At 32.6% G+C, this 22,534-nt stretch overlaps 1 protein-coding gene and 1 long non-coding RNA gene across 5 annotated transcripts in view; one reads left to right on the top strand and one right to left on the bottom strand.

Moving 5' to 3' along the window:
* Window positions 1–6,521: 6,521 nt before the first annotated feature.
* Window positions 6,522–22,534, top strand: part of LOC118184360 (uncharacterized) — a 123,462-nt gene continuing 107,449 nt past the window's right edge. Inside the window, exon 1 of one of the 3 annotated variants that reach the window (XR_015044084.1) lies at window positions 6,522–6,740. This is a non-coding gene — a long non-coding RNA (uncharacterized LOC118184360). The remainder of the gene's footprint in view (window positions 6,741–22,534) is intronic. The other 2 variants (XR_015044082.1, XR_015044083.1) reach the window with 2 other exon arrangements.
* Window positions 12,659–22,534, bottom strand: part of LOC118184359 (TELO2-interacting protein 2-like) — a 54,568-nt gene continuing 44,692 nt past the window's right edge. For both annotated transcript variants that reach the window (XM_035354018.2, XM_035354019.2), the window contains 3 exons: window positions 21,999–22,087; window positions 17,483–17,556; window positions 12,659–12,832 (listed from right to left, as the gene is read on the bottom strand). In XM_035354018.2, coding sequence (XP_035209909.1) covers window positions 12,749–12,832; window positions 17,483–17,556; window positions 21,999–22,087 — 247 coding nt within the window. In that variant the 3' untranslated portion in view covers window positions 12,659–12,748. The remainder of the gene's footprint in view (window positions 12,833–17,482; window positions 17,557–21,998; window positions 22,088–22,534) is intronic.

The following is a 22,534-nucleotide window of genomic DNA, read 5'->3' as shown; positions in this document are numbered from 1 at the left end:
GAACATCCCACATATGCTCAATGGGATTAAAGCTTTTCCATTTGGACTGTTCAAGAAATTGAAGCACGAAGACAGTACTCTGAGAAAAGGTACTATCTGCTTGCAAAATGAAGGTACCGCCATCTGCGGCAGCATACAGGCAAACAATACTCAATTCAGTATGTCGTCTCTGTACCTTTGAGCATTCAGAGTTCTATGTGGCAACACATACACGTCTATGTGCCCAACTAAAGTCTTCTGAAAAAACACTACCTCCTGCAAGGTATCCCTCTCCGTATGTTAGACGGAAGATATTAAGTGTTTGCTTCTTTTCATATGCAAACCCGTTGAGAATTACTTAGTAAAGCAAAGCGGGATGCATCAGTGAACAGAACACATCTCCACTGATTTTCAATCCAGTTTACATAATTACATGCCTAATTCAAACGTTCCCTACGGTAGCGAGAATTAAACGGAACGCACAGTGCCTGTCGCCTAGCATACAGACATCTTTCATGCAGCCTGCTGCGTACTGTCATGGCTCATATTGTCCTTCTTGTAGCAGATATAAGCACGATAATCTAAGCTAGAGTTTCAGTCCTGATGCGACGTGCATTAACTTGCAAATATGGTCATCTTCAGAAGTCGTAACTCTTGGCCTACCTTTGGTAGGTCTTCAAGAGGCTCAACCAGCAGTTAGAAATTGGTTCTACAACCGGCTTATCACGGAACTGTTAGAGGTTCGAATGCCGCGAACGGGCTGGCTGCTGGGGCGTTTTCGTGGTTTTCCCCATGTGTAACGTGTATACGAGCCAGTTTCCCTTAGAAAGTCCTCCACGAAGGCATCCCTCCCCTTAGGCAGACAGCCCTAGTGTGCTTTGCCATAATTAAATAAACCAAACCAAACCAAACCAAACCACGGAACCGTTACATTTAGATATTTTGCAACGTCAAACTTTCGTTGAACTGCTTCTAATCAGCCTGCGGCTCATTAACGCAATTCTGCAGGCAAATGTCACCTCGAACTTATTTTTACACTTTGGCTATCTCGAAATTGTTTAATATATCGGTGTTCATTGAACAGGGATTATCTCCTGAATAGCTGGTTTTAAACTGTAAGAACTTAAAGCGCCACTCATTTGCATAATGCTAACTTGATGCAACTTACTTTTATTCATAACATATCCAAATTTCACGAACTTCGAACTATTTTTGGTCTATTTCCCATTTTTCAATTTGTCGTTTAACTTTTGGAAACTAATATATATACACTGCTCTCCGAAAGTTAAACAAGCGATGATTAAAATCAACAAAATTTAAAAACAAAGTTTTAATTAACATTAAATTTCATGTGAAGGTAGCAAATGTGTTTATGCATGAAATAAAACAAATATTATGTACACAGATGAAACTAATATTTACTTTTCCTAAATTATATGATGGCGTCACAGATGTTATTAACAAATTGATTTAAAGTAAAGAGCAAACAATCAAATGATGTTTAAAGAAGACAAACAAAACTTATATTAATAAAGTATGCAGCTAGTCCTGACCTTCACAAAAGTTTACAGCCATTGGCCATGCTTTTATTCAGAAGATAAATCATCGCAGATACTATAGCGATGAATATTCCTCTATAAGGGCAGTTTCCAACTGCCTGAGAGCCCAGCAGCGGCCGAGCGGTAAAGTCGCTGAAAACTGGTAGTTCGGTCCGAGGTTCGAATCCCGCGAACGGGCTGGCTGCATGGGCGTTTTCGTGGTTTTCCCCATGTGTAACGTGTATACGAGCCAGTTTCCCTTAGAAAGTCTTCCACGAAGGCATCCCTCCTCTTAGGCAGATAGCCCTCGAGGCTTTGCCATACTCACACACACACACCCAACTGCCTGAGACTGGTTGAAGGGAATTAAACATGTAGAGACAGCACGCCCAAAGAAATCCCAAATATTTTCAAGGAGATTAAGTTCGGGAGGCTACAACGGTCACTCTCTGAGAGAAATACAGCCCTCGATCTCCAGGTACTCGTTAATAACGTAGACTCTAGGGGATGGGCATTATCACAAGAAGGAAATCAGGACCGACTGCTGCAGCATAGTCTCACAACGGTTCCTCGTTAATAATGTTGACTCTAAAGGATGGGCATTAACATAAGAAGAAAATCAGGACCAACTACTGCAGCGTATTCTCACAACGAATGTAGAATTTCATCCCGGTACCGTGCATACGTCATAGAACCGTTTTTCAAGATGTGCAGTTGGGTGCGATAATCTACTGAATTTACAGTACACACCATGATGCTGCCATGTCGGAATGAGTGATGTTCGATGATCTTCTGGACCTGATTTTATTCGCTCCGATTTCAGGTCATATCTGGACTCATCCGTGAACGTTGCGTCAATCTGAGACAGTCCAACTGAGACGCTAATGACAGTATAAAGCAGGAATAAGCATACGGGACATCAGGACTTTGCCATATGGTACTGTCCTGCGATGCTACTAATCCAGTGAAGCATACTACAAAAGCTCCGTGCAAACTTTCCAAACATATTTTCATGCAGCTATTATTTAAAAGAATTTGTATACTAATATTAGAGACGCAACAGTTATTGCTCACAATATCTTGCCCTGTTCCGAAGATATTTTACAATATTGATGCTGATGACACTACTTTAATTTTATTCTTCTAGGAGGTTAACACAAACACTTAGTACTCTGGTATACAATACCTCCATGTAAAGCCTTCGACGTACAGATACCGTCTTATCAAGTGTCGCTTCAACTATAGATATAGCGGTTGTAATCCTTGGACAAAGGTATGGTAACCCTTGATCAATTCGGCATAGCACTCTAGACAACTGCTTGGCTTGTTTGAATTTATTTCCGCATGCGAGAAATTATCGAATGATTAATATCAAGAAAAAAACGACATCCTTGATCGACCGTTCTGCTTCAATGCGTCCAATAGCACGTCAGCGATCGTTATTTGCCGTTCGTTTTCTTTCAGCCATAGAAAAAGAAGTATCATCATATAGATACGGTTTAAGAAGTTGCTTATGTGGCCCAAGAAGGGACCTTAATAATCTAGATAAGAAAATTACGTTTTTTAAAAGAGCCAGCTAGTGAAACTTCGAGAACGGTCAAGAAATTTCTCCTGTATTGCAAAGGTTCCAATCAAATGGAAAGCAACGACAGACAAAAGTCATGCAACGCAAGAAAATGAGTAAAAGTCAGTTTAAGATAGATTACGAGATTGTGGTTTTTAAGCATGTGGGGAGCAAATATACTGACCAAGCTCAGAATTGGTCTTATAATGCATTAGCAAATCCTTCATTTTAGTTGAGAAACAGTATAGAGTGGTTTCCGAAGTGTAGAAAGTTGGCTGACGAAACATCAAGATTTCCGGATAATACGCTTAATATGACAAATCTATGTGGGCTTAATGATTAATGATAACTTACAAATAACTTACATAATTTACACTGTTCACAATTTCGTCAAATAAGAGGCTGTTCAGCTTCTGCGCTATCGGAACACTAGCACTTTAAAGGCATTCACACTCATGCCGTATTTCCTGCACCAGTCCTTAATAGCTAAAAACAATCCTGGAGTTTGGTGGTGGCATTATTGGATTGGGACCCAAGACGTAATTATTACGGAGTACCTTTGTAATTAAATGCAATAACCTCCACATCATCGTTGAGAAAAATTTGAAATGGATCAGAAAAAGTTTACGCTAAAGAAGGCAGAAAAAACAGGCCGATGGGTGAAGAAAGAAATCGATAAGAAAGTATTGGGTTGGGTGGAGCTGACCGTTACTGCCGTATCGTCGGCGAAGATAACATACAGCAATGATCAAGCTTGTCTCTGGGAAAATCGATTACATAAAAAAGGTAGAGAATGGGCGCTAGACAAGAGAACTAGGGCATCCCTTCAGTGATGTTCTCGAAGACTGAATAGAAATTTCCTTGATTGACACTCAAGTCCAGTCGGTAAGGCAGGAAATGAGGAGAAGGATAATTTTCCGACTAAATAAGAGATGATAAGTTCATCTTGATCAGTTTATAAATCACCCCCCCCCATACAAAACGCCATCGAATCCTACGGAAGTTATAAGTATTTCATATCAGCATCATTTAATAAATCGGCTAATGCGTACGGCTTCAACGACTGTCTAATTCGCATATGTCCGGACAGACAATCGTGATTGGCTGTAACATGCGATATTTGCATCTGCAACGATTTTGAGCCACTCAAATTCGACCGCTCTTTCGAAAATTGGTAATTTTCATTGTGTGCTCAATTTTTGGAAGCCACAGTAAACAGATATGTTAACGGTTTAAATCTTCTGCCATGTATAATTATATATTTCTCTAAACTTATATGAAAAAATTCTACGTATAATTCAGACTATTTAATACAAGGAATTTGCTGAAATGTAAATATAAATAAACAATCTGGCTCTTTAAATTGGAAAAGCTTAGAACTATTTTTTACCCAAACTGTGGCTCTAGAGCGAATTTTTACATAGGCGTTATGAAAACATAAAATTTTTAATTTTTAAAAAACCATTGAAAGGCACCTGTCCTTTAAAAAGGGATCGCTCAATATCGAAATTCATTGTGGCACTGACAGGCAACAATGACGTTAATTCGGAAAGAAATTTTTCTGCGATTTCAGAAGTTCAGCAAAACTTATATATGGTAATGCAGAGTTCTCGTTAGGATTTTGTAATAAGATTACAATAAACGCCGCTTAATGTGATTGCGGTTAATTGGATATTGTTATCGAATTGTTGAAGGTTTGCCTGTTTGTATGAAAACATAAAAAATATATCGCTTATTATGACACGATTAATATGATCAAAGTGTTACAGAATAAATTTTTTAAACCGATGTGAAGTCTCCACATAAGTTGAAAATTGATAACAAAAATAAATTGTCAAGAGATAGAGAAATGTCGCCAAGTAAAGAATTAAGTCACCAAACAGCTTGATTTCGATTTTAGCCAATCACTTCAAATTAGGCAAAAGAACAACCTTAGTCTGAAGTAGATTTTCAGTAACTATCGATTTTGAGAGAGATTAGATACAATACTCTCTTCTACAGGAGTAAAAAAACATCCTATAGAATTTTGCAGTGAGGAAAAAATTCTATAGAATTTTTTTTTCACTGCAATAAAAATTCTTTAAAAACATCTAAGGTAAAAGTCAGTTTACACCTGTCAGAGCGGCTCGGAGCGAGTCGCTCCTTACGATTACTTTGACAATGTAAACGCTTACTTCGACGGAGTAGAAACGTAGGGGAGATGAGTCAGCACTTCCGTTTCTACTTTGAACCTGTTAAAAAATCTCTCCGGGCAGTTACTCCGAGCAGCGTTCGCAGGGGCGTCGTGACAGTGAGTTCTATAATGCCAAGATTAAGCAATAGCTAACCATGGCATTTTTTTAATGCATACGTATCTTATGAAGTGTTTTACTTCTATAATTATGTGAGCTTATATTCATTTTTCTACGAGCATCCCTACATGAGGATGCAATAAGTATATATTATAAACTACAAAAATAAAAATGGAATTATGAAAAAGATATGTAGATCTGTTTTATTGGGGATATTTAAATTTCTTGCTTGTATAAAAACATTCTGGGCTATAATTCATTACAATTCAGCTTGGATGTATGAGTGCAAGTACTGAAGGTGTATTAAGGTTTATACAAATTATGCTAGATGAATTCTAATCTTCTTAAACTATCCGTTTTAGCATTTTAAAAGTAAAGTATAATCAGTATATTTAACCATTATTAATTTTGTTGATATCACTTTGTGTGTTGTCCAGAAACACAATTTCAGTAGGATCCAAAAGTAACAATTTGCGATAAATATCTTCCTGTTGGAACTATGTCATAATATATATATTCTTTTACCTGTGGTAATATATGTAATGCTCCCAAGTTTTTTGCTGCTTCTTATTTATTTCAGATTTTCTGAATAATTAGGTAGATATTATACAGTTTACTTCTGTCATGTTAATGGTAGCTTTGAATAAATATTCCATGTGTTAATTTTGCATTCTTCTCTAGAAATAACACAGTTCCAGACAGAACTCTGTATAATTAATTCATGCACAGAGAGCTACTGATTCTGTGGATTCTGGATGAATAAATATATTCTTTCTATTAATAAATAATAAAACACATTTTTACTTTTACATTATTTTGTAAATGATTAATTAGGTGTAAATAAACAGTTGTATATAGTAGAAAACTTTGTTAATTTGAATTTCAGTAACCACAGTTGACTAAATAACTTCTCTCAAACTGAGTTTCTTTTAAATTCTTGTATCTGATATGCAATACCGTTTTTGTAACTTTGGACGTTCTCGTCCGAAATTCATTTAATAGTTCATTTGATACTCCTAATTCATCACGGCAAAAAAATGGGTACGTGATTTAATCACGTACCCATTTTTTTTTTCTTCTTTATTTTTTCCTCTCCCAAGAGCAGAAATTAATTTGTTTGAAACTGTTTCGCAGACTTCAAGCACTGCAGCCTAAGAACATCTATGTATGTTCAATGCATATTCTTTCCTGCAGCTGCGACGTCGGTATCCATTTCGTAAACAAACGGAGGCGAGTTGTCAGTCCACTCTGATTGGTGTAAACAATCTATCAGAGTACAGGTTCGTTCACTCGGTTCGAAACGCCCGGACGAGCGGCTCGCTACGAGCTGCTTTGACAGATGTAAACTGGCCTTAAACGACATCTACGGTAATTGCTTTTTTTTACCTAATTTTAAATTTTACACTGGTAAATTCTTTACCAATGAGGGATGTTCTCCAAGGGTTAAGATTACAATATAAGTCAAATAATGTTCAGGAACGATATGAACAGTTCATAAGTCAACTTTTGCATTAACGATATTATGAACTATTTATAAACAAACTTTTGCAATTCCCTAAATTCAAATGCTTAAAAGTACCTATTTTTATGTTTCATGTAGCATTTATATTAAATTAGTTACATTCTATTGCTATTTTGAAGGATACTTTTTCTCATCCTTAAATGTTATCAAAATAGCTAAAGCCCACCAGCAGCCGAGAGGTAAAGTCGCTGAACACTGGTAGTTGGTTTGGTCCGAGGTTCGAATCCCGCAAACGGGCTGGCTGCATGGGCGTTTTTGAGGTTTTTTCCCATGTGTAATGTGTATACGAGCCAGTTTCCCTTATAAAGTCCTCCCCAAAGGCATCCCTCCCCTTAGGCAGATAGCCCTTGAGGCTTTGCCATAATCACACACACACCAAAATATCTAAGAATATAAGCCATCATCACTTTAAGCAGTGCCTACTATATTTTGAAGATGTTTTTTTGGGAAATTTCCACAGAAAGTTGCATACAATTTAAAATATGAAAATAATAGAACAATTATAATGAAAATTAAAAATAATATAAGCAAATTAGCTGATTTAATCAACATTAATGGAAAAATCTGTTATTCATAAATCTTAAGAAAATTTCAAATTCGCAATGGCGAAAAACCAATGGAACTAAAAAATACTAGAATTCCAACCTAAACTTAAACAGTGTTGGGAAAGCGAATGAACAAAATTTGTGCAGTCTGATTTACTGTTCATTGAAAAACTTGCAAAAGGTGCTCAAAATACCGAGAACTCGCTCTTCCATTTCTGGCATTCGTGCATTTCGCGAACGTCCGACATTGCTTTTTGAGATGGCAAAAGAACTGGTTTCTTGCATTCTTTGATCAACACTGGAAAAGGTTGGATGACTTGGAAACCACTGTTCGCACAATCGTTGTACTTTGCATCCATTCCCTTTTGCTTCACCGTATGCAAGGTGAATATCTGCCAGTTCCTCATACATGTACTCCGGCATAGCATTCCTCAAAGTTTCTTCTCAGTGCAAATTTGCATACTATTAATTCTTAATTGTCTTAGGGTATAATCTCCTTGTTCTTCCTCGATGCATTTTTACTTTTCTCTTTTCTACCTCTCAGAATGGAATGTGACCCTATGTTCTATGGTAATTATTGCTCGTCTGGATGAGTACTATCACCCTTCTTAATTTCTAAAAAAATTTAGAATCACCCTATATATACATATACATATACACCCTATATATACATAAAAATGTTGATGTGGACGACATAGAACATTATGTATCTGGTGCATGAATGGGGTTGCAATCGTAGCCTGTAGAACATTGCTTTTATTCTCTGCAAAATATTCTCAAAGCAAACGTACACACTCTAAAGTCAAGCTCCCGATCTTCAGCAATTACTTACTTTACATTGTTCATACTTTTTTAATATGTTTGAAGTAAGAAAGAAAAGCAGTGGAATGAATGCTGGCAGGAAACGCTTATACAGAGAAGCTGAGATGAAAAGATTACAATATGGAAGCTAGTTAAGTAATTGTTACACTTTATTTCTATTGGTTAAGGTTTTGATTTTTAAATTTGACATTATTACAGTTAAAAATCTTTAATCCGGACTCGTCGGGACTTCGGCGATTCCAGATTATCGGTTTTTCCGGATAATAGATCATCAGTTTAAATCTGGTAAGATGGCATGCAGAAATTATAAAATTAAAAATATGAAACCATAATTTATGAAATAAAGAACAATTATGATCTAAAGGGTATCAACATTTGCAAAAAGAAAGCTTAATATTTATTTGTTTACTTTATTAAACATTTCTTTCAAGGCGCGCATGTGTAAAGCATACATTACGCATAGTCAAAATTAGAAAATTGCAACCAGAAAACTATTTATGTGTATTCGTGATATTTATAATGAATTTGATTTAAATCATATCAGAGTACATGGAGATGAAATACTACATTTAGTAATAAACTATAAGCTGAATAAAATAAAAACATCTGCCCTGAAGATAAGGATGGTGCTGACAAATCAACTTCCAGTTCATTGCGTGCCGCAATGTTCTCCTCCCCACCAGAGCAGCGTGAAACTGATAAACAGATTTCGGAATGGTTAGAGAAAGAAAAGATATGCCTTTATCCATTTTTTGCAGCAATTCCACTTTTTGTTTGATGGACATCGAAACATGCTTTCGCTTTGTAGATCCTTTGGCAGTATCCAGCATCGGAAATTCTATTTGACATAATCGAAAGTTCAAGCTTACTTTTATAAAATTGCTCTAACAGTCTGCAAAAAATAATAAGCTGGATCCAATTCAAAGATTAAGGAACAACGCAATCTGCAACATTAAAATAGATAATTTTAGCTTAGCTTATACCATCTGTTATACATTAAACGCACATGCGTAAACGTATTATGTGCATACAAGCATATGCGTATGCATAAAGGTATCACGCGCATACCTAAACGCATATGCGCATGAGTGAATGCATGTGCAGAAAGTTTGTAGCTTTGAGGTCCGGATCAACGACTTTTGACTGTATTAGACGAAAGAGCTTTTCCATTATGTATCTATATAAAGGTTCGTTTCCACTACTGCGTACGAACGCGTTGCGTCAATTGAAGACACGCCTACGGCATCCGTACAAGCGTTTCCACTGCTGCGTATGCGTAAAATATTTTCATTTTCCGCCGCTAGGTGTCACTGTAATATTTTGGCGCAAGCAGTTCGCAAGTTACGATCTGAATTTTTCCCGCTTAAGCGAGTATTGTTTGTTTTGGATTTGATATGGAATTTTAGATAAGTAAGGTTATAATGCATATTATGAACATCACGAATTCCATAGAAGCTGAACTAAATTTAAAAAAAAAAAAAAATTGTGTTTCTAGAAGCCTTAAATATTATGAAATAATATATATATTATTAAAACTAAAATGTACTGTTAGTGAAAAAGTAAACAAATAAATAACATAAAATAAAAAAGTTAAAGGGATTAAAAAATAGTTGGTACTTTAAAAGTACAGAGCAACTGTAAGGAAAGGTTCACAATATTTAAGCAAAATTTGCTATGCTTGTATACCGCTGACTTCAGGGTCATAGCTGGATAATTTATTAGAAATCTCGTTAGTTTTAAAATGCACTATGGGCAGTTATATTTTATACATAATCCATAAAATATTATTTTTAATTTAAACATTTTTAATTCATATCTCTTTTTATACAAGAAGTTATAAAAATAAGATTTTTCTCTTTATATATACACACATTAGGTAAAGAAAATGGAAATATTTAATTAATTAATTCCTGCGCTTCTGCAGGAGAGGACTGAATTTAAAAGCAATTATTATAGTAATTTTTTGTTAAAAAAATGTTTAGGGCATTAATACTGTCTCATGTTAATTGGAATGAAAGTTTAGAGTCGTAAACATCCCAAAGTCTGAGCACATGTATATACATTCACATAAAAGTGAAACGAAAAAATATATATATATATATATGCAAGGTTTCAAAATAAATTAAATTTAAATAATTCTCTTGCGCCATTGCTGCAAGGAATGAAATTTGAATTTAACAAACATTTTCTATTCGTAAAAATTAAAAGTTAATTAAATTTAAATGAAATTTAATGCAAACAAATAAAGGATTAATTATTGCTGCGAACTAATATACAATATCATTTAAATTCTGAGAGCATATGTAAATCAAGTGCAAGTATCAAAATCCATGAATAAATATATAATTCCAAAAATTTATTTATCCTATTATTCAGTTATGCATTTTTATAAGTTTTTTAGGATTAAATCTATCATTTTATTCATTTATGCATTTTTATAATTTTTTTTAGGATTAATAAGCTATCCTATTATTCACTTACGCATTTTTATAATTTTTTTAGGATTAATAATCTATCCTATTATTCACTTATGCATTTTTATCATTTTTTTAGGATTAATAATCTATCCCATTATTCACTTATGCATTTTTATAAATTTTTTAAGGATTAATAAATTTTTGGAATTATATATTTATTCATGGATTTTGATACTTGCACAGCAATAATTAATCATTTCTTTGTTTGCATTAAATTTCATTTAAATTTAATTAACTTTAAATTTGCTTTTTACGAATAGAGAATGTTTGTTAAATTCAAATATATATGTACAGGATATGCTTTAAATTAGTATTATATAATTTTCAAACTTTTTTGCGGGAAAAATTTAAATAAATAAGAGCATAAATAAAACAATATATTTAATGCATATAATAATAGAAATAAATTATAAAACACGAATATAGATCAAATTGGAATAAAAAGGTAAGAAAGTTGCAGACATGGTGCAAAAAGCGTATGGGATTCGAACTCACGACTCCAGAAAAATGGACATCGTTACCATCAGCTTTACCACTAAGCTAGGATTACACGTAAGTCGCATGCATATTTTGGGTTATATACATCATCAAGTAAATCAATTCTTAAAACTTAAGTTTTTTGGTCCTATTTCACTTTGCTATTGTCTGAAAAATTCACCAGAGTTTGTTCTTCAGCTTCTAGTACATTTTTTGGAAAAATCATTATCTTTTAAAGTGGCGTTCCGATTGAAGTTAAATGGGCTGCTAAAAATATATTTCATGTGCTTACAAATATATGTTATCCAAAAAGATATATTTATAAAGGGAAATACAAATTTAACATACTCTTCAATGAACTGGAGTATTTAAAAGGCTATCAAATTTAATTTATAATTAACGTTTTTAGTTTTTACCTGTTTCAAAAGAAAAAAATAGCAAATCTTTTAATCATATCTAATTTGCTATAGCAGTTTGATATAGTCAGACATTCATTTTCATTAAAGCTAAATGAGTATGCAGAACTAAAAAATGATTATCAGAACAAATTTTGCTATTTCATGGACTTGGAATGATAATTTTTGCCGCTGATTTTCTTGAATGAACAAGTACTGTAGTTGCAGTTATCTTGTTTTTCTTATCATTTTAAACTAAATTCAGCTGATTGCTGTCATTTTCAGCACGCAGATTTCTCGCTATAATGTTAATTCAGAAATAAGTATTTTTTAGCAAAACATTCTTTCCCTATTAGCGAGCGTTCATCGCTACTTCTGCCGCCATTAATTTTTAGTCACTGCACCTGATTGCTCCTTTTTCACCACGTGACCCCAACGCAACCGCAGACATACGGATAGAAGTTGAACTCCATCCGTATGTCATCCGTCACCGCACACCGACCGGATTGCAGTTGTCAATCAAAGTGAATTCGCTCGCTGATTGGAGAAACGCATACGCACCGCAACGCATACGCAGTAGTGGAAACGGGCCTTTAGACTATCTACATAACATTATATATGAATCATAGAACTATATTAAAATCCTAATACAGAGTTATATTAAAAATTTATCTTACATATATATAGTCTTAGGGGTTCCCTGAATCCAACAAATTTTAAGACGAATGTGTTTTAAAGCAACTTTCAGATTTATGCAATTTTCTGTCAATAAGCTATTTTCTTATTTTCCAAAATTATAAAAAAGAAATGACCAGAGTTACGATCGCGATTTTGGGATACTAAAATCTTTGCTTCACCGAAGAAAATTTTTGTAGAAATTCTTCTGGATTATGTCTTAGAGCGTATTTGCAATAAATATCCAAGGCATTTTCATTTATAAAACCTTGCATTATCCCCTTAATTACTGTCAATATAACAAACAATACTAATAAGGTAAATGGGCAATAAAAATAAATTTCTTATGGGATTTAAAACTATTACAAAAAAGAAATCTTAAATGAAAAATTTATTCAATATAAAAAATTTACAATATTTACATGAATTTATAATTGTATTGAATTATGCATTTAATGAAATATCAGCTGTCTTTCGCCATAACAGCTTTTATAAGTTCCACTCCTGGTAGACCATTCTCTTCTTGAATGTAATCAGTAACTATATCCTAAAAATATATACATAACATAATAATATGCAATTAAAAGGTAACTGCAGAATAATATGGAATATTTTTAATGCAATTTAAAGATTTGACTTATATGTAATGCATTTTCTTTCTACAGTTATCTGGATTAGTTATACTTTAAATTTCTTTGAATTCATTTAAACTTATGCAAGTTCTAAATTAGTAAATAGAAACAGGCAGATAGTTTACACATCTACACTTACAGACCATTAAATTTATGCACAAAGAAAACATATAAAACAATTACACAGCTAGAGTGAGTTGGAATGCTAATGACTTAAATTTGATGCGATTATGTATGACTGCAAAACTTACAAACATGAACTAGCGAGTAGCAGATGCCTCATGAACATGAAAAGCACTCATTGATGCAAGAATGAGTATGGAATGAGAAGAATGCCAAATAAATGCTACAGATTTCAATTTAGACAGTTTGCAGGTTTAAAGAGATGGCTTATCAATGGGCTGAAAATGATAGGCATGCCATACAGCTTGACTCATAAATTGTTGTGAACTTAACTTTGCATGGTATTGAAAGTAGTGCCCATGAAACAGTATCAACCCATAATAGAGTAAATCTGGACAGAGCAAAACATCATCAGTAGCAGATAATTGAAAGACTGATAGTGCACTAGGCACAAAAGGATCACACTGTGTTTCAGTTCACTATAAAGGCACTAGAGATGTAGCAACTCCTGGATACCAGTGAAGCATTTCCAGAAGTCCCACAAAAGTGAATCTTCAATCCAAATGCCTATCACTTGTACCACTTTAAACACCAGAAAGTCATTTCCATTGGCATTGATGCCACATGAAAACATGGAGAAACATGGAGTGTCAAAAAGTGACAATATGTGGTGCTTTGATGAGTGTCATTTCGCTTTGGGGGCAAATGACCGTGCCTGGATGTGCAAGGACTCAGATCAATGGCACAATTCTCCACTGCAGGCATTATGATCTGGAAAGCATTAGTCTATGATAACCAATCTTCTCTAGTATTAGTAAATGAGATACTAACAGCTCAGTGGCTTGTGAATGTGATCCTAACAGCTCATATAATTTCCTACTTCACTGGGATTCCAGAAAGGATATCTAAGCAAGATAATGCCTAGCTGCACATAGTTTTAAGAGCCTAGAATTGCTTATGTCACGTGTTGCCCACTCTGTGGATTTGTGCACAACTGAGATGCAATTTAATTCTACAATTTAATTCATAAAATTGATGTTACAGACTCAGTCCGGGAATTTTTGAATCCTACCGCATATTTATATATATCTGAACATACACAATAGAACTTGAATATTCTGCTGTCAAAAAGCCTAAGACCATTGTCGCTTTGAGAACTGAATGTCCTGGCTCATTCTGTTATCAAACAGGCAGCCATCTTTAGGTTGACAAGGTCTGATGAGATACCTATAGTCAAAATTATTAAAGTCATATATATATATTCATTCAAGACACTTAAGTTTTTCAGTATACACCATCCTTACAGTTTATCATGTTATTAATTATTATTTCTACTGCTTTGGTATTTGTTACGCATAGTAGGCAGAGATATTAAAGTAATACTTGTTAATGAAATACTTATATTAATTAATGATATACTCTGCCTATTCTCATGTATAGAGGGCACCCCAATGCTGGGTAGATAAGACCATTACAGATAGTTAATTTTACCTAGGTCCAAATTTCCACAAACAGGCAGGCTGCATGAGCTTTTCATGGCTTATCCTACACCTAACATAAATATGAGCCAGATTCCTTAAGAAAATCCTCTGTGAAAGCAATGCTCTCTTTAGGCAGAGAGACCTAATGTGTTTCCAAGAATAAAATAATTTAATCATACATCTAGGAATACAGGATTAGAATAATCTTACAAGTAACCAATAAAAGCACCTCACTGGTACCATGATTATTAGCAGTAATCCAATAATTTTATGTCCAATTCCATTCCAATTTTTACTAAGAGCACCATGAGAAAGACTGAATCCAAAGATCCCATACTTCTCTTCCCTTACCACCAATCTCTTATGAGAATTTGATAAACTTTAAGAACACTTAGACTACTCAGAAATGATATGATTACAAATATCTATCATTTTTTTAAGTTATAAATCTGAACTCAGCAGCCAGCTTTGACAACTGTTGAATAGCTTAAAGAAGCAATAAAAAAATTTGGTCTAAACTAGACTACAGTGAGCATTAAACATTTTTACAAAGACTAATAAAAAATTAATGTACCAAAAAATGTGACTGCAAGTTTTATTTCTTAATATTTTTTGAAAGGGATTCAAATATTCAGCTGCTAAAACTACAATATCCCAGTAGTTAGTCCTCGACAAGTTCCCAGAAACTAAACATAATTTTTGTTCTCTCTTCCCCCATATATAACATAACTATGATTCTCATAAAAAGAAAATCATAAAAGCATCTCCTCCTTAAGTAACTGAGCCTTCAAATGCTTTTTCATACTAAAATAAGCGATCAGCTCAATATTACAACAATATTATTATATGTTATAACTATTTCAAGTTTGGAGCCTATTTAAAAAAATTTTGATGTGGCCAGCACATGACCTCCTGCCCATTCCACATCTTAAATAGCAATGAGTTTTAACTAAAGTATCGCTTACAGTTGATTATTTATAAATGAAATCTAATTTGTCTTTTCCGATAAATAAAAAGTCTGTAATATGAAATTTTGGATTACATTTTATTAGGGATAATTGGCCATGTGTAGAATTAGTTTCTCTAAATTTATACCATGTTGTTTATCTGTACCATATCAAATGTTTGCCCCTCTTATTTCTTATTGAAACATTTTATTGGGCAGTTGAATAACATACACTGCTTTTTTAATTACAGAAAATTAAGTGTTTATAATGTATTTGAAACAAATAATATCTTCTAAATTATTTCTATAATATCAATAAATTTAAATTCATTTTGATCTGTACACATATCCCTGTAAGATTTGGGTATCAGTAAAAAATGTTTGTTCAATTACAACAATATACACTGAAGTGACAAAAGTCATGGGATACCTCTTAATATTTTGTTGGTCCTCCTTTTGCCCGGTGAAGTGCAGCAACTCGACGTGGCATGGACTCAACAAGTCATTGGAAGTCCCCTGCAGCCTCTATAGATGTCCATAATTGTGAAAGTGTCGACAGTGCAGGGTTTTGGGCATGAACTGACCTCTCGATGATGTCCTATAAATGTTTGATGGGATTCATTTCGGGTGATCTAGGTGGCCAGATCATTCACTGGAATTGTCCAGAATGTTCTTCTAACCAATCGTGAACAATTGTGGCCCGGTGACATGGCGCATTGTCATCCATAAAAATCTCATCGTTGTTTGAGTACGTGAAGTCCATGAATGGCTGTAAGTGATCTCCAAGTAGCTGAAGGCATCCATTTCCAGTCAATGATTGGTTCAGTTGCACCAGAGGACCGAGTCCATGCCATGTAAAAACAGCCCAGACCATTATGGAACCACCACCAGCTTGAACAGTGCCTTGCTGACAACTTAGGTCCATGGCTTCGTAGAGTCTGCGCCACACTCAAACCCTACCATTTTTCCTTTGTCTGTATTGTCTCATCTTTATTTATTTTCAGATACATTGTGTAAAAATATTTGGTATTTGTAAAATTATTATAATAACTTAAAGAGATATCAAAACTGCTAAAATTTTTTTGCAACCCACAGTTTAAGAAACCTAGAGTATGCAAATTAATTGAGTATAAAAAAGATACGTAATATACAATAAATTTTAACCTCAATTAATGATTACCTACATTGTTACCTTGCAGAGCTAATAAACAAATAACCAAGTTTTATCAAGAGCAAGATTCTGTAGCAAAACTGTCAGCAGTTTTACTGAGATTTAAATTAATCTGCTTTAGGTTAAAAATGATAAGAACTAGAATTAGTTTTAACTTAGAGGTGGTTGATTACAACTTGAATTCAGAAAATATAGCTGAAAATTTGTTTACATATAGCTATTGGTTGCTAAATCCAAATAGAAATGACTGGATTTGTAACCACAAACTTTAAATTGTAATCATTCTGAGTTTGGTGTAATTAGTTGATTATTAATAACAAATTTTTTTTTATTTTTATTTATTTATTTTGTGTTATAAATTATTATTATGGTTAAAACTTGACTACCATATCTTAAGTGTAACCAAATACAATTAAGTAACTGGAATTCAGATTTTGCAAAGCCGTATAGTTATTTTAGGAGACAAAGAGCTCATCTACTTTTTTTCAGGAGAAAATAATAGTGTGCTGGTTCACTAGCAAGGTTACTATAAATTTCTGTTGACTAAACTAGCCCATGTACACTATGTATTTTTCTTATAAATTCTTTACATATTCTGTCCAAAGAAATTCTGCCAAAAAAGGCATATTTCAATTGCACATTTCACTTTGCATATTAAGAATACATTCAGCTTTTCTTACTTGAAATTAATATCAATACTGAGAAAAAAAAATCAAATTTGGCTGCATCTCTTACACCATAAATTCTGAAATTAAGGAAATATAGTACTGTAATATAATTTTCATCAGTAACAAACATAAAGGACTTAGATGTATATATATTTTTTTCAGGGCATAATACATACCTGAAATTTTGTAGAGCATGCATTCTTCAATAGACAGACACATTCTTTACATAAATTATACATTTCATCACACACTAAAAAAGAGTATACATTTTTATATTAAGATAATGATATATTTAATTAAATCTTAATATGAACAAAAAGCAATATTTTTCTTTAGTGAATTCTGAGAAAACGATTTAATTCCTAAAATATTTTATCCAAAGGAAAAAAAAAAAAATGTTTATGCAATGTGTGCAAAATGGCATGCTAAGCTTCACTAATATTAATCATGGCAGTTATATAATCATCATTTCAATACATTTATCAAACCATATACACTAATACAGGATATCAAGCTTGAATTTACAAAGTAACTGGTGCTGCTGCTTTTATGCCATTACAGTGAGTTTCAGTTATTGAGATTCACTGAAACTAACAATTTCATGGAAGTGTGGGCCAGACAGCCAAAATGATGCATGAACTAATTCAGTTATTGGAAAGATTTTTAGAAAATGAAAAGAAAAAAATCACTAAAAACAGCTACATTATAGTGAATATACAATCACTGTAATCAACAGAAACTCAGATAAACACAAATTTCTTCACATCAGCAGCATTTATTTTTTTAGTTACTCACATTTCAAAATATGCCACTAAAATTAACAACCAATAAATTCATAAATTAACATTTCAACAAGAACTAGCATTAATTACAAACAAGTTTAAGAATTAACTCTAATACAAACACCAAAAATGTATATTTATATAATGATAACATTACAGTACCATGTGGCACACAAATCTTTATATCACTAACATTGAGAGCAAAAAGAGAAACAGATCATTAAAGCCACATGAGTGAAAAGCAGACAGAGAATTGTTTCATATGCAAGTGAGTTAGTGTTAAGAGAAAGAGGTACAGAGTTACTGAAATTGAAATTCTTCTGCGTACTTAAAAAAAAAAAAAAATTGACATTCTTATAATTAAATAGATGAGAAACATAAAAATTTACAGATTTTTCTGAAATTTTTCCGACATGAATTTATACCAACAGATGATAACAAAGTTTAAAATATTTTGCTGTATATAGTAACTGCACATTGAGAAAACCCTCAATATTATCCATTTTATGATGCAATTACTATGATCATTTTCTTTTCAAGCATAATAAAAGCATGTTAAATTTGCATAAAAATATATTATTATTTTTAGCAAAAAACTAGAGTGCAAAATGTTGAGAAACATATAAATAAATAAAAAATTTTCACAGAAGAATCTTTGAATTAAAACTCAAATAAATAATGAATTAAAAGGAGGAAAAATAATTTATCATTGAATTTAATGAGAACAAGAGATTATATAATTCTCTTTACAAAATTTTCCATTTTTCTCTTTACAAAAGTAGGTAAATTTTGTACAGAGAATTATTTAATTACTTGTTCCAATTAACCCCTTCGAGCCGGGTAGCGAAAACGCGCGCTTATCGCTGAGGCCGGCAGTGTCTTACGTGAGCGTCTCTCCAGGGCCGGGGCTTTTTTGCTACTAAGCCTAAATCCATGAAATTTCCGAAGTATCAACAAATTGTTTAATAATGCTCTATAGAGTATTTAAACGGCTTATGCTTTATAGATATTTTTATATATATACTTTAATTACCTTATTTCTTGTTTAAATGCATATTTTACACATTTTATTTTAATTACTCACCATTTTATGAATTTTAACATTATACATCTGAAAACTAAATATATTACTTAAAATTCTCTTTTCGTATGAAAAATTTGAAAACAGGGATCTACACACAGTCCTACGTTACATTCCTTGCACTCGTAATAACTCATTTGCCGTTTTGCAGGATTTTTCCGGGAATGTGAACAAACGAAGCACCGTCGTCTCATTTTCTTATCAGTCTCTTCTGAACAAAGTTTTGGAAAATGTCTTTCAGTTAATATTTCAGAATCAATATCAGAATATCAGAATTTCAGAATCAATATCTGAAATATTTTGCATCAATTCTGCTATTTCATGCTCTGTTAAACATTTTCAACGCTTCGACATTGCAACGGTAAAAACAAAGAATTCACGTCTAACAAGATCTAATTATTTTCTAAAAACCGAAATACCCAACGCTATTATTCCTAACACAAAAATTTGGTACTATTCCATTTTGAGGTCCGTAAAAAAAATTGCAGTGAAAATGTATGCGCAAAAGCGCCAAATCTAGCAAACGCGCCCATTTAAAAGCACACCAAATCTAGCGTACGCGCTGATTTCAGATTGCGTAAGTTTATGTAAGTTTATATAGTTCAATATTTCTTAAGAAACTATTGAAATATTAGTTTAATTTTTAAATCCTTTTTTGATATCCTATGGATTTAACAATTTTGGAATTGCCTGTGACAAAAAGTCTGCAATAGAATTTTGAGTAAAGTGCAGAATCACCCACTGCTTGACGCGTTTTTAAGAATTGCACATACTCGGTATCCATGTACAGGACTTATTTTTACTTAAAAAAAAAGCAGAATTGCACAAAAATGGCACTGTGCACACCCTTGACTTTATGTACACATCGACCTATTTTCACTTAAAAAGTAAAAGAAAATTGACAAAAATCCACTTGTTTTTACCTTTCTAAAAAGCGGCAAACAAATAAGTGAGCGATTCTGCACTTTACCGAGAATATTTTCAAAGAAAAGACATCATTCATTATAGAAAATTACGTTTGAACAACCAACGAGATGAAATTATGCTTTAGCGATAAGTCGGTAGCGAAATAGCAATGCAGGCATCCATTCAGTTATGTTTAGCAATTTTTATATAAATTATAATAATGATCTGAAATAGTTATTTACTCTTATGCTTCCATTCAGTCATGTTTAGCCTTTTTCATATAAATTATAATAATAAAAAAGTTTTATATAAATTAACCTTTCATCTAAATTTAAACATCAATCTTAGACAGTTATTTACTATTATACTTCCTTTTTTGCCGCAATTCTTTTTGGCAGCATTGGCATCAACAATAATTTGGCGATTTTTTACGGCCTTCAAAACCGAATAGTACCAAAAATTCATGTGTATTATCTGCATAAAAAACTCATATATTTGATCTTCGACTATCTAAGACAGAGTAATTGTGTTTCTGCTAATGCACTTTATTATGCAGTTTTATTGTAATCAACTTGTCCTTAGTGAAAAACAAGAATTAGCATGTCACCCTCAGTAAGAAAGGAGATGATTATGAGCATACTAAGTAAGAGATGATTACGAATAAGTCATTCATTTGATGCCTATGGTTACCAATCTGCAAATTTAGTTTATGTTTCTTCAGCTAGCAAAAATTTTCTTGATTTTTCATTGATAACTATGAATTACACTTGATAGTTTCAATTTAGCATTTTATAGAGTGGAGTTCTACCTTGTGTACGTTGAAGGCACTGAATAAATAGCTTACATGAAGCAATAACTCTGTTTCTCTCCAATGTTGAAATATGTTAAATCCTGTTACTAAGCTATTATAATATAGTAAAAGCTGACTATCTGGAAAGCTCAGGAAATGCCAAATTCTGGATAGTTGCACATATAAAAATTGGAATTAATGATAGAAAAGCCAAATGGAGGAAAGACATTTTTTGTCTAAAATTATAGAAACAGTCATCTTATTTGTTACCTATTCGAATATTAAAAGTCTACATTTAAAATTACATGAGATTTCAGGAAGGGAGAACTGCCTTTCAGACATAAAAGGCAATGTATTTTATAGGTCTTAAACAAGAAAGTTGAACATTTTATCTGATTATGAAATCTTGCCAAATTTTAAAGTTGGTAAAGATGTTCACCAAACTTGCCCAGTTTACTTGGCAGAATTTAATTAGAACCAATTGTCCTCTGCATAAACCAATATAAATTATGGATATAGCATATGAAAACTTAAATCACTTATTGCAATTTTTTTTTTGTATCACAATTGTTTATTCATTTTCAAATAAAGTTAATGTTGTGCCTTTTTTTGATACCAGGATCATGTAACTTAGAAACTAGCCTACTGTATGCTGTCCCATGAAAGGCAGGCTACCAAATGTAAAACATTTTTTTCAAAATGAGATGGAAAAAAAAAAAAAAAAAAAAAAAAAACAGAACTTATATCATTCTTTTTAAAAATTAAACTGGCTTATTCAGAATTAATTGGGTTAAGATAAAAACAAAGCAAAATTCTTATACTTAGGTTGTGATACTGTGCTTAACAATTTTTGGCACTAAATCACACTATTTGGTGACAATGCATGCAATATAGCTCGCTAATAATATAGTTGGCTCTATACTAGTGTTACAAATCTCTCATTTGCTTAATTTTTTTTTTGGGGGGTGGGGGGAATATTTTTTCTAAAATTCTAAAAAATTCTGGTTAGTTGAGTCGGGCTATTACTGTATAAAAATACCATAATACTTGACAGTTTGGCTTTACATACCTAATTTCCTAATAATATTATTGAAAAAGTACACATATAAAAACATTTAAAAAACTTATCTTACCTTCTTTTTTCATAGCTTCTCTTTTAGCTTCCAAATCATAAATGAGTTTCAAAATTGATATTAAAATTTCTAAACAATGATTTTCCATTCTAAGAATAAAAAATAAAATAAAATAAATTAATATTTTGTTTTACTTCATTGCTTTTTTTTTTTTTTTTTTAATTTCAATACACAACTTATTCCATGCAAATGAACAACACCCAAAGTATTTGTCATAAAACTTATAAAACTCATGTCACTAAAGCTTAACGTTTGCCTGCCATTTTAGAAGTAATTTACTGTGAGATTATTTTTCTAATTGTTTACAGAATACTAATCAGATGATGTACAAAATAGCATGCAGAAAAATTGCATGTTGTTTTTGCTTTGATAAATAGTTCAGTTTAATTTAGAGAGTTCAGATATTAAGTTAAAATGAAAAAAAAAAAAAATTATCAATTGATAGGTGAGGTATGAAAATTTTAACAAAGGCAATTATGAAAAGTGGAGCTTGTATATTATCAAAGTAAAATATCAAATACTAATTAAATGTTTCA

The sequence above is a fragment of the Stegodyphus dumicola genome, chromosome 1 (genome assembly GCF_044657685.1).
Source record: "Stegodyphus dumicola isolate Sdum_Otavi_A_Nest chromosome 1, ASM4465768v1".
Lineage (NCBI taxonomy): Eukaryota > Metazoa > Arthropoda > Arachnida > Araneae > Eresidae > Stegodyphus > Stegodyphus dumicola.
Note: the sequence above shows the minus strand (reverse complement) of the source record. Positions and strands in the feature narration are given on the sequence as shown.